Source organism: Heteronotia binoei, chromosome 4, assembly GCF_032191835.1.
Source record: "Heteronotia binoei isolate CCM8104 ecotype False Entrance Well chromosome 4, APGP_CSIRO_Hbin_v1, whole genome shotgun sequence".
Lineage (NCBI taxonomy): Eukaryota > Metazoa > Chordata > Lepidosauria > Squamata > Gekkonidae > Heteronotia > Heteronotia binoei.
In genome coordinates, this window is record NC_083226.1 from 40,234,088 (window position 1) to 40,245,319 (window position 11,232).

At 43.8% G+C, this 11,232-nt stretch overlaps 1 protein-coding gene across 1 annotated transcript; it reads right to left on the minus strand.

Annotated features, from left to right (window-relative positions):
• Positions 1-406: 406 nt before the first annotated feature.
• Positions 407-10,641, minus strand: LOC132569945 (thioredoxin-like). The gene is made up of 5 exons (XM_060236394.1): positions 10,270-10,641; positions 8,026-8,130; positions 4,011-4,070; positions 1,647-1,712; positions 407-545 (listed from the first exon to the last, which is right to left on the minus strand). The coding sequence occupies exons 1-5, from the start codon at positions 10,303-10,305 to the stop codon at positions 483-485; spliced, it is 330 nt and encodes a 109-aa protein (XP_060092377.1). The 5' UTR covers positions 10,306-10,641; the 3' UTR covers positions 407-482.
• Between the last annotated feature and the right edge of the window lie 591 nt (positions 10,642-11,232).

Below are 11,232 nucleotides of genomic sequence, written 5' to 3' on the forward strand. Positions count from 1 at the left end.
ACTTCAGTAAATGCCCAGACTGCAGCATTCTGTACCAAGTTTCTAGACAGTTTTTAAGGGCAACCTCACATACAGCTAAGACTGCCAACCTCCATGTGGTGGCTGGAGATCTGCTGGGATCACCTGGAGAAAACGGCCACTTTGGAGGGTGGACTCTGTGGCACTGTACCCACTGAAATACCTCCCCACCCCAAACCTTGCCCTCCTCAGGCTCCACCCCCCAAAAAATCTCCAGGTAGTTTCCAATAGGAGCTGGCAACCCTACAAACAGCACATTACAGCAATCTAATTTAGCTGTTTTTGGGGCTTCCACTATGGTAGATAAATCTTTTCTGCCCAAGGAAGGCCACAGCTCTTTACACATTGCTTTAGCATCACACAAGTATCTGATTCCACTAACAGAAAATCACAGATTGAAAGACATTTTATTTTATCAACATTTGTGTACACTGAGAGGAGGAGGGGACAGCTTTCTTCAAGGATCACATCAGCTCTCTAATTTTTCTCTCTAGCTTTTTTTCATCCGCACCAGTTATTTCAAAAATCTAACAAAGAAAACAATATAATTAAATAGACTGGAAGAGGCAGGTCATTTTTAAACTACAAAGAACAGTGTTCCAGGGCCAAAATACAATAAATCCACTGTCCAACCTTTTCAGTGATTTAGGGGAACAGCTGACATTTTTCTTAAAATAACTATATTATTTCTATTTTTTGCGTAGTTTATGGGCATGCATGTGTTTATCCTTCATATTTTTATAAACAAATATTCAGAAACACTTTAAAAAACACAGCTGCCAATTCCTTTGGGGATTGTGTGAGAGGCAGAAACACAGTTCCGGCTGGCTTGGTATCAGGGGGTGTGGCCTAATATGCAAACAAGTTCCTGCTGGGCCTTTTCAACAATAAAAGCCCTGTGCGAAACAATGGTGGTATCAGGGGGTGTGGCCTAATATGCAAATGAGTTCCTGCTGGGCTTTCTCCTATGAAAAAAGCTCTGGTGAGAGGAATACTGATGATATGATAAGTGATAGCTAATATCTGTCCATCACACCTGCTGTCCCTCAGTTCAAATTGCTATAGACCTTTCTGTTATCAGCAGTCAGCAGTCCTATATACAAGCAGTTTAAGCCCCATTGTTGGCAAGACACATTCAGAAGGTGGTTTGCCATTGCTTGCCTCTGTGCAGCAAACCTGGACTTCCTTGTTGGGCTCCCATTCAAATACTAACCAGGGCCAACCCTGTGTAGCTTTTGAGATCTGACAATTGGGCCAGTTTGTGCCATCCAAATCAGGGCAAATTAAAATTAAAGATACTTACATAGATAAATTTCCAGAGTACTGTGTAAAAGCAGTTCCAAGCTTATTACAATTAGCAAAGTGGGTTGCTAGACTCCTCTGAGGATGAGCTATGTCAGTATGATCAGGAAACAGATTGGTTGGTGAGGCCAACTACATCCACATTTAAATTAAGATTGCTAACTTAATTTTTTTTTTCTACCCTCAGTTGAGTCAGGGGTCAGAACCAGGACAAATAGAGAGAGTGCAGAATCTTCCAGGGCAGTGGTAGAGCACCAAGATTTAATGGTTAAGGTCACATCCTGATAGAACATGGAACACCAACTTGCATTCTAGATCTCAAATACCTTTTGTCCTTTCTTGTACAGCTGAAATGTTGGCATGGCGATGATACTGCAATAGTTAGCCACATCCTAGGCAAGAGATCAAATGATAAGCTATAAAGCACACACACACATAAAGTGATACATGCATTCATACCTTTCCCATATTAAAAATCATAGTGGGCCCTGAAAGCAGAATGAAAGGGTATCACAAATTGTGTTTTCAAGAACACTTAATTTGAAATAGGCTTTCTTTGAAAAGAATACAACATTAATTTATAATTCAGCCATAATTCATAAGACTGACATTTAGAAAGACATGTAAGACATTGTGTAAATGAAAATAAGTATCTTTAGTGGGTGGCAAATATATTCCAAATATGTACTTTTTTGGCAGAGAAAAATCTCACATGAAAAGTATGCCTGATGTTTGCAAATTAATGCCCATATGGTGTCAAAAATTGAATACTTTCACAAAAATTACACCGACAGCCATAACCTCTTATGAGTTTATTACTATATATTGCTTCCTCCATAAAAGACAGTGGCTGTGTGTGACTGCATTCCCAACATTTAAGGGCACTTAGATTTTCTTAAGCAGCAATTCCTGCCAATACTCCCTCCCACTGCAGATCTACAAGCCTTCAGAAATAAAATTTTGGGCCAGTCAGTGGGCTACCATGAGAGGGAGGAATCAGTGGAAAGTATTTCCCCCTCTAGGTTGCCAACCTCCAGGTGGGACCTGAAGATCTCCCAGAATTACATCTGAACTACAGAGATCTGTCCCTGTAGAGAAAATGGCTGCTTTGGAGGGTAGAATCTATGGCATTGTGTATGGCTGGGACTTCTCTCCCTCTCCCAACCCTGGTCTCCTCAGACTCCACACCAAAAACCTCCAAGAGTCTCCCAACCTGAAACTGCCAACCCTAGTCACTACTTCAGAAAGTTTAATGGCACGTAGGTTTTCTCTACATTAAAGTATATATTTTTATTAAAATGCTATATATATTTCAGAACCATTATAAAGAGCAAACAACATGTCCAATTCATACATAATTGTAGTTGTGGATGTGTTCTCTAGTGTGTGGGTTGAATCCAGGCTATTAACTTGTATGATGAGCATGTAAGACTTGAGAAAATCTTATGGTTTTAATGTGATAACAATGTGATAACACTAAAACACAACTTATAATTAATTTGTGATCTCTGCCACAAGATATGGCAATTATGACCATCTTTAGGTATGTTTAAAATTGGTAAAATTCTTAAGATGACATGCGTCTGTCACTAATCGTTAGCCATGGTAGCCAGGGCTGGCCTTGCTACTAGGCAAACTAGGTGACTGCCTAGGGTGCTGGCCTTTGGGGGCACTGAATAGGGTGCTCCCTCCATGACTCAGTGATGTTATCCGTGCGGGGGTGGGGGGCGCCAGAAGTTAGCCTTGCCTAGGGTGCCAGACAGTCTAGGGCTGGCCCTGAAGATAGCTTGTTTAAAAATGGCAGAAACAAAGGGCGTTTTCGCACTAACCTTAATCGGCAGCGACGCCCCTTTTCACCGCGCAGGATCTGCGCAGATTTCGCACTAATTGCTGCGGAGAACCCGGAAGAGCCGGAAAGTCCCGCGGCTTTTGCGGCGCAAATGGAAACTGGTTTTTGGCGGTTTCCGTTTGCGCCGCAAAAGCCGCGGGACTTTCCGGCTCTTCCGGGTGCTCCGCGGCAATTAGTGCGAAATCCGCGCAGATCCTGCGCGGTGAAGAGGGGCGTCGCTACCGATTAAGGTCAGTGCGAAAACGCCCAAACACTGTCATCTGAACACCACATGATAGGTTCAAGTTAACAGGAAATGGCCGCCCATTGCATGCTCTGCTTGACATCTGAGAGACCACTTGGCTGGCCACTTTTGACAACAGAATGTGGAACTAAAGGAAAAGAACAGCATTTCTTATAAAGTAAGAGTTTTGTTTGGTTAACGTCTGAGCATATATTTACATCCCACCTTTCTTCCATTATGGAACTCAAGACAGTATACATAGGTTCCTAGGAGATCTCTCATCCAAGCAATGATCTGTTTAGCTTCAGCAAAGCTGGTAACTTCATGTACCTTAGGGTTGCCAGGTCTATGTTGGAAAATACCTGGAGACTTTGGGGGCGGATCAAGGAGAGGGGAGGGCTTGGGGAGGGGAGGGGCCTCAGCATGGTACAGTATCATAGAATCTGCTCTTCAAAGCAGCCATTTTCTCCAGGGAGCTGATCTTGCCAGCTGGAGATCAGTTGTAAAAGTGGGAGATCTCCAGGTCCCACCTGGAGTCTGGCAATCCTAATGTACCTTCAGACTATAACCTATAACCACAGCAGTAGAATAATCTGCTTTTTGATTTTAGTAGCTTACCTCTGCCACATCCACATCAACAATACAGAACTGTACATTTTCATACCGAGCAGCAAATTCCTAAAAGAACAAAATTGAATGAGTCTATGCATTGGAATGAATGGCGGATATGGCCTTAGAACTTTCTAGGCCTTCCTCTCAAGTGCCTTTGACTATGACAGATAATCCCCTGGTGATTCCCCCCTTTAAAGCTGCCATGTTATTTTCTGTATAAAATTTTATCACCAGGATTTGGGAATGAAACTAAAAAAATCATTAAAAGTTAATCAGATACTGAATTGCAAGGTAAAGTTCTCAGTTAGTTAGATGGGTTTATAAATATTTTAAATATATTCATACATTTGACCTTTAGAATACTCAAGATCTAAGTATTCAGTTGTGATTCCCCACAGCACATGAAGGTTACTGAGGAACAAGTGTATATTAATTGGGGGAGGGGATGACCAGCTATCTGCCCGCAGGCCAGATGCAGCCTTTGAAGCAGTTTTCAGACTTCTTCTGGCCTTTCCAAAGATTGCAAGAAACAGAGACCGATTTCGCAGCAAACGGAAACTGGTTTTTAGCGGTTTCCGTCTGCTGTGCAAGAGTTGCGACGCTTCCTGTAACTTCGGCGCAGATAGTGGGGAACTCCGACGGACACTGCACAGAGAAGAGGAACGTGACCTGACCGCCGGGTAAGCTGAGTGCGAAATTGGTCAGATCCTATACTTTAAAGCAGAGGTGTAAAACATGCAGCCTGGGGGCCAGATTTGGTGGGCTGCAATCTGCCACCAGCCAGGTGGCCAGAAGGGGGAAGCCCCACCCACCACCCAACTCAGTGTCCCCAGTGTGATAAACCCCTCCACACACACACACTCCCAGAGAGCTCCCTCCCACACTCCATCAGGGAGTGAAGAAGACCTGGCAATTCCTAGTCTGTAGCAGTAGAAAAGGGCAAGAGTCCAGTATGCGCTACTGGATGCTTGCACAATTATGTCACCTAAAACTGAACCGAGGGCCACAATAGAGGAGATACTGGAGACCCATAATAAGATCTCCAATATCTACAAATAGCAGCCATGTATGTGCAATTTGGATGAGAAAAAGAATTTAACCCTCCTGCTCCATATTTCCCCCCCAATGCAAATCAAGTTCCCTGGCTGCACTATATGCTTTCTGACTATTTGTCAAGAAGCCTATGGAAAAATATATGTCATCCCTATCAGTACACTATGGGGAGACCTATTTACATGTGGAAAAGAATATGGAAGGAGTCCATGTAGCCCTGTACTACAGCCAGGATGTGAAGGGGGTGGAGCCGCACACTTGCTATTTAAATACGTTTAACAGGAAGGGTATGATTTAGTTCTTAGATGGAGGAATGAGGTCCTTGAAAGTTGCTCTTTTTATGCAGTCAGATTTCAGTGCAAGCCTTTGCCTGGCTACAACTGTTGCTGAGCAATAAAAGAGAACAGCTGCAGTGGCTGCTATCCACAGGGAGCCAATTAGAACAAGAGTGAGGGAGGGTGGTATGTGTGCAAGACAGAGAAAGAGATGGAGACACTGTGTAGTTCATTATAATGATGGCAGCTTCTTAAAAAGGCATTTGTTGGTTTAACTATCTTTTCCTGAGACCAGTTGACTAGGATTACCAACCACCAGGTGGTGGCTGGAGATCTCCTGGGATAACTGTCCTCCCCAGGTGATAGAGATCAGTTCATCTGGAGAAAACAGCTGCTTTGGAAAGTGGACTCTATAGCAGGAGTGGCCAACGGTAGCTCTCCAGAGGTTTTTTGCCTACAACTCCCACCAGCCCCAGCCATCAGCTATGCTGGCTGGGTTGATGGGAGTTGTAGGCAAAAAACATCTGGAGAGCTAGCGTTGGCCACTCCTGCTCTATAGCATTGTACCCTGCTGAAGTCCCTCAGGGCCAGCCCTGCCTCTAGGCAAACTAGGCAATTGCCTAGGGCACTGGCCTTCTGGGGGACGCTGAATTGAGCACCCCCCACGTGACTCCATGATGTTATCAGTGGGGGGGAGGGGGTGCCAGAAGTTAGCCTTGCCTAAGGTGCCAGACAGTCTAGGGCCAGCCCTCCTTTTCTCAAAACCTGCCCTCCTCAGGCTCCATCCCCAAAATCTCCAGTTATTCCACAACCCAAAGCTGGCAACTCTACATTTTTTTCACAGAGCTTGTTGATACAATGGAAGTCATCTAAAAACAGTACATCAAAGCTCATAGTAATGACACCTCTCAAAGATACAATGGCTAGAAGAGAGTGTTGACAAAGGTAAACAGAGACTAGTAAAGGGAGTAACACCTCTTGTTTTAATAATTGTAGAAGAAGAAATTTTGCCTGATCATGCTGAAGTGTGACATACATCACTATTAATTATATTTTATAGCGAGAGAACAGAGGATGAGGGAATTTCTCATCTGGAATACTGTGTGCAGCTGTGGTTGCCATATATCAAAAAGGGAATTGCACAGCTGGAAAAGGTACAGGGGAATCTACTTTGCTTTGAAAGAGTGCTTCTTGATAGCATAAAGAGGTACCACTCCCCTGCCCCCCCCCCAGTATGTCCCTGTGCCTTAAACAGCAGTGGTCCGCATAGCGTAGTGATAGGAAACTCCAGGTTCAAATCCCTGCACTCAGTTATAAAGCTCAGGTATCTTAGGTTTAGTCATTTTTTCTGTAGCCTAACCTATCCCACAGGATTGTTGTTTTAAGATTAAATGAAAAGCAGTGTTACCCTGAGCTCTACGGAGAAGAATGGAATGAAAATCAAATAAGGAGAGAGAAGTTTGGATAGGACAGCATTTATTTTCATGCTGTTGAAGTGATTGGTAAAGTTATGCAAGGTAAATGATCTCTTTGCCATTCACACATTCAAGGAGTCTGCTTTGCAGACTGTGGACAAATATCACTATTAGCATAGGTTTACAGAGTAACTTTAAAAAGAACTCTGACCCAAGAAGCTTACAATCTAAGTTTAGACCAAGGATAGAAATGTACAACCTGGGGGGTGGTAAAGGAAGAGACATGAATATAAGCAAATGAACTCAAAACCCCTACCTCTTTCAGATCTTCCCAGTTGCATTCTTTTATTTGTTCCGTAATTGCTTCCTGCATTTCACTCCTAAATTTAGGTTTAACTTGAAGAATTTCTAACATTAATTCTGGATTTGGGTTTTGTGCCATTTATCAAATCTTTCAGTGTATCAGTTTGCTTTATTATGGTCCATGACCAAAAACACAGCACAATGCAGGCCAACAACAACCACATAAAAATTGCAAAAATCAAGATGGACCTAAATAGGTGAAACGTAAGATATTTAAAAAATAAATGTGAAAATAAAATATAGGACATTAGTATGAATAATGAGATATGACAAATACAGTAGTAGTCAAACATCTTCTAGCTTAATAAATATAGTACATATAATAAAAATCTTTCAGTGCTTTCCATTCATCTGCCTCCCCCCACCTCCCAATGCATTATCACTGTGTACATGTGCATCAAACTGCCCTGGTTTTGACAGATGCATGCATGTGCACTCGCGCATCAGTGAGACATCAGAATCAGGGGTGAGACGAGCAGAATCTTGAGACACCTATATCACATCAATATTGTTTTGCAAGTAGTATTTTATTAATATGCAAGTGCACACTGTTGAGGAGAGATGCTTGTGAGTGGATGGAGCTGATAGCTGTGGTACACTGCCCATGCGCAGGGCTCTGTGGGAAAATGGAGCGATGGAGAATTCTGAAAGCATCATTTCCAGTTTGGAAACAAGACCAGGTAACTCCAGCTTTGGAGATAAATTCAAATAAGGAAGACAGCTGTATCTGTAGAAGCTACCTGTTTAGGCTTTGTTTAGGTTGATGGGATGAGGACTTGGAGACTGAGATGCTTGGAGCTGGGATGGCCTGGGAGGGAGAAGGGGCAGCATTATTCTGCATAGCTGATATGGGGATAGATTTCCATTGTCAGGGCAGGTTCTGGAAGGGCCAAGGATGGCAAAGTTTAGACTCACATAAACAAAAGGACGAATCATTTTGCAAGGCCCACACCATTTTGCTGAAAAGTCGACGACAACAAGGTCTGCTCCTGCCTTCTTCAGAAAATCCTCAAATTCTCTCTGTTCAAAACAAGCATAGAGTCAAATAAATCATTCAAAGCACACAGCAGGGATAACCCATAAAGCAGGGGTGGCCAACGGTAGCTCTCCAGATGTTTTTGCCTACAACTCCCATCAGCCCCAGCCACCAGCCATGCTGGTGTTGGGAGTTTGCTGGGGGTGTTTTCGCACTTAGTGTTTGCTCCCCTTATTCCACGGCGCTCATTTTCCTCGTTTTCGCACATGGACTCATTTGCGGAGTCGCTTTCCATGAAGCCCCGGCTCAAATCGTTTTCCCACTGGCATCGACTTGAGTTCGATGCCCTGTCAATCATTTTTTTTAAGCGCAAGTCTGGTTGCGTAAGGACGTAATAACGTAACATCGAGCAGTCACAGCTGTTCCTTCCCCTTCTTTTCGTGGACAAACCGCATCACGTGTGCTGCTTCTGCTCATGGATTGGCTGTAGCTGTAGGATCCTCCACAGCCCTTTATGTATTAACAGAAGCATTCACAGTGGAGAATCCTAGCACTAGATTCCCCCCCCCCAAATTCTGAAGTTGTGAAATATTGCAATAACGAAGAGAGAGAAATCGAGGGGTGTGTGTGTGTGTGGCAGCTTCTTCCTTTCCCAGCCTCGCTCCCTCCCGGGTGGCGAAGCTGGGATTTCCTCCGCGCTCTTTCCCCTCCCTGGCTGGCGCTTGCAACGGGGACCTGACTGATTCCTGCCGCCAGAGCTCCCCCCCCGCCCCATTCTCTCCTTCCCCTTCTGTGGCGCGTGTGAAGAGCGAGCTCGCGTCTATTTTCTAACCGAGCGGAATGTAGCCAGGGAGAAGAATGCAGGACTCCAACTTCCCATTTTATACATGGCGATTTTGTGCAGGTCCAGAAATGCTGGTGGCACAGCTGAGGGAGGCATTGCCTTTTTAAAACACACACACATGAACGCTTTGGCCCGCGCCGGCACTAGATTCCCCCCCCCCAACAATGTATAATGTAGTTGCGAGATAACGCAACAGCGAAATAACGCAGGAGGGGTTTTTTTTTTTGTTAATTTTGAAATATCGCTATTATGCAAGAAATATGAAGTTTAAAAAAAAAATGGCCGTGCGGGCACTTTTGGGAAGCGCCGCGAACGGCTGATGATTGGCCAAGGGGGTGGATGGGGTGGGAGGACGGAAAGGGAGAGGGTGACGCCCACAAAGCAGTCGATCCGGCGTGGATGAATTTCCCACAGCAAACTCCGAGGAGTGGATCCGGTGTGGATCCGGAGGTTTTCAAAAACTCCGGAAGGATGTTGAAAAACATACTCCGGCGTGAAACCCCTGAAGCGCTGGAGCAAACCGCAGCGCCGGAGCAACAGGTGCGAAAACCAGGAAAAGATCCGGAGGTAAATGGGGTGCTATGCCGGAGTAAACGCTAGTGCGAAAACGCTCTGGGAGTTGTAGGAAAAAAACATCTGGAGAGCTACCGTTGGCCACCCCTGCCATAAAGCATTAATTCTTGGGCTTTGATAAGGCTAAACAGCTAGCTAATCAGAAGTCTGCTGCTAACTAAGATAATTCAAGCTCAGAGAAGCCGATGAAAGCCAAGAAAAGATACATCAAATTGAGATCTTTGAAGACCTTTCCTACTCGTCCACATTCCCACTATATATGAGACCTTCCTAGTGCATATGCATTTGAATTTCTTTCATTATTGAGCAAGGAAATTCTTGATAAACTGTTCATTGATGGAAGACTGCATCACCCTTTCCCCATATCATATTGCAGTTATCTGTGCTAATACCATTCATGCCAGTGGTTTGATGAGTCCCAAATCGTACACTGCATATTTGCTGTGGAAGCTCAACAGGGGATGAAAGACTTTAATAATTATTTGCATTAATGTTGTTTTCTGTGTGCATTCACTGTTAGGTCAGCTAGAGGAATTTCTCATATGGAATTAAAAGTTTGGAAAATATTAGGTACTCATTTGTGACATCATAAGGGATCTTGCATATAACTACAGAATTTCATTCAGTTTTACCCATCACTGGGTCCAGAAAGGAAAGAAATACAGCAAATAAAAAACTACAGTTTTACTGATGCATTTGAATAGCAACCATTTAACAAAATATCAAGTCTGCTGATTCTGTAAATGCTATGTACCAAGATACTTGCCTTATTTTTTATGTTCTGTAGCATAGTGGGTACCATCAAAGAGACTTGTAAGCATTTTTTTTAAAATCACTCACTAGCAGCAGAAGATGATTCAGTTCAAATAAGGTTGCCAGGAGCCTTTATGACATACTAAAATGTGTCACTTGAGACCTTTTTAACATTCAATCATTGTGAGTTAGGTTTGCTTTCAGAGATGTCCACACTTTCTTCCCTGACTGCTTTTGTACAGAGCTGGAAGACTGACATATAGAAAACTAGCTGGTCAAGCTTTCCCCAGCATTTATCATCATGCCTGTGAAAGCTTCAACTGCTCAGTTTCCACGTAGTCAGTTTGCTCTTAAGGGTATGGCATGTAAGCAACATGGAGACTCCAGCTACGGGGATATGTGAAGCTACCTTATACTGAGTTCAAATCAGTCTAGCAAGGTCATCATTGGCTAGCCTGACTGGCAGCTGTTCTTGGGGTTTTCAGGTCAAGGTGTTTCTCATTACTGACTACCTGATCCTTTTAACTGCAGGCACAAAGTTTTGAAGCCAACAACTTTCATGCAAGTCAGATGCCCTGCCACTGACTCCAGCTATGAGAGCCCTGCTGGAGACAGCAAAGGGCTACCTAGTCCAGCATCCTTTCCCCCTCCCCACAATGAACAACTGGATGTGAGCACAGAGTTGTTTGTTGGGGAAGAGAACTACAGTGCAATATGAGCCAGGATATTTTCATCAGGGTCTAGAATCTTCCTGGTCTTGGGCATTAGTTGATCTTTAGAGCCTTGGAGTTCCTGGCTGATATAAATATCTCAGATCTACTACACACCCTCTTTGTCGGGCAGGTCATTTCTGCCAGAGGCCACTTGGTGGTCTATCTGCATTGATTGCTCCAGATATTTGGCAGCCTTTGAAGCTGAGCACCAGATATAAAATGCATGTGATTATGAGGGAAATATTTGTGAATTTCCTGCATTG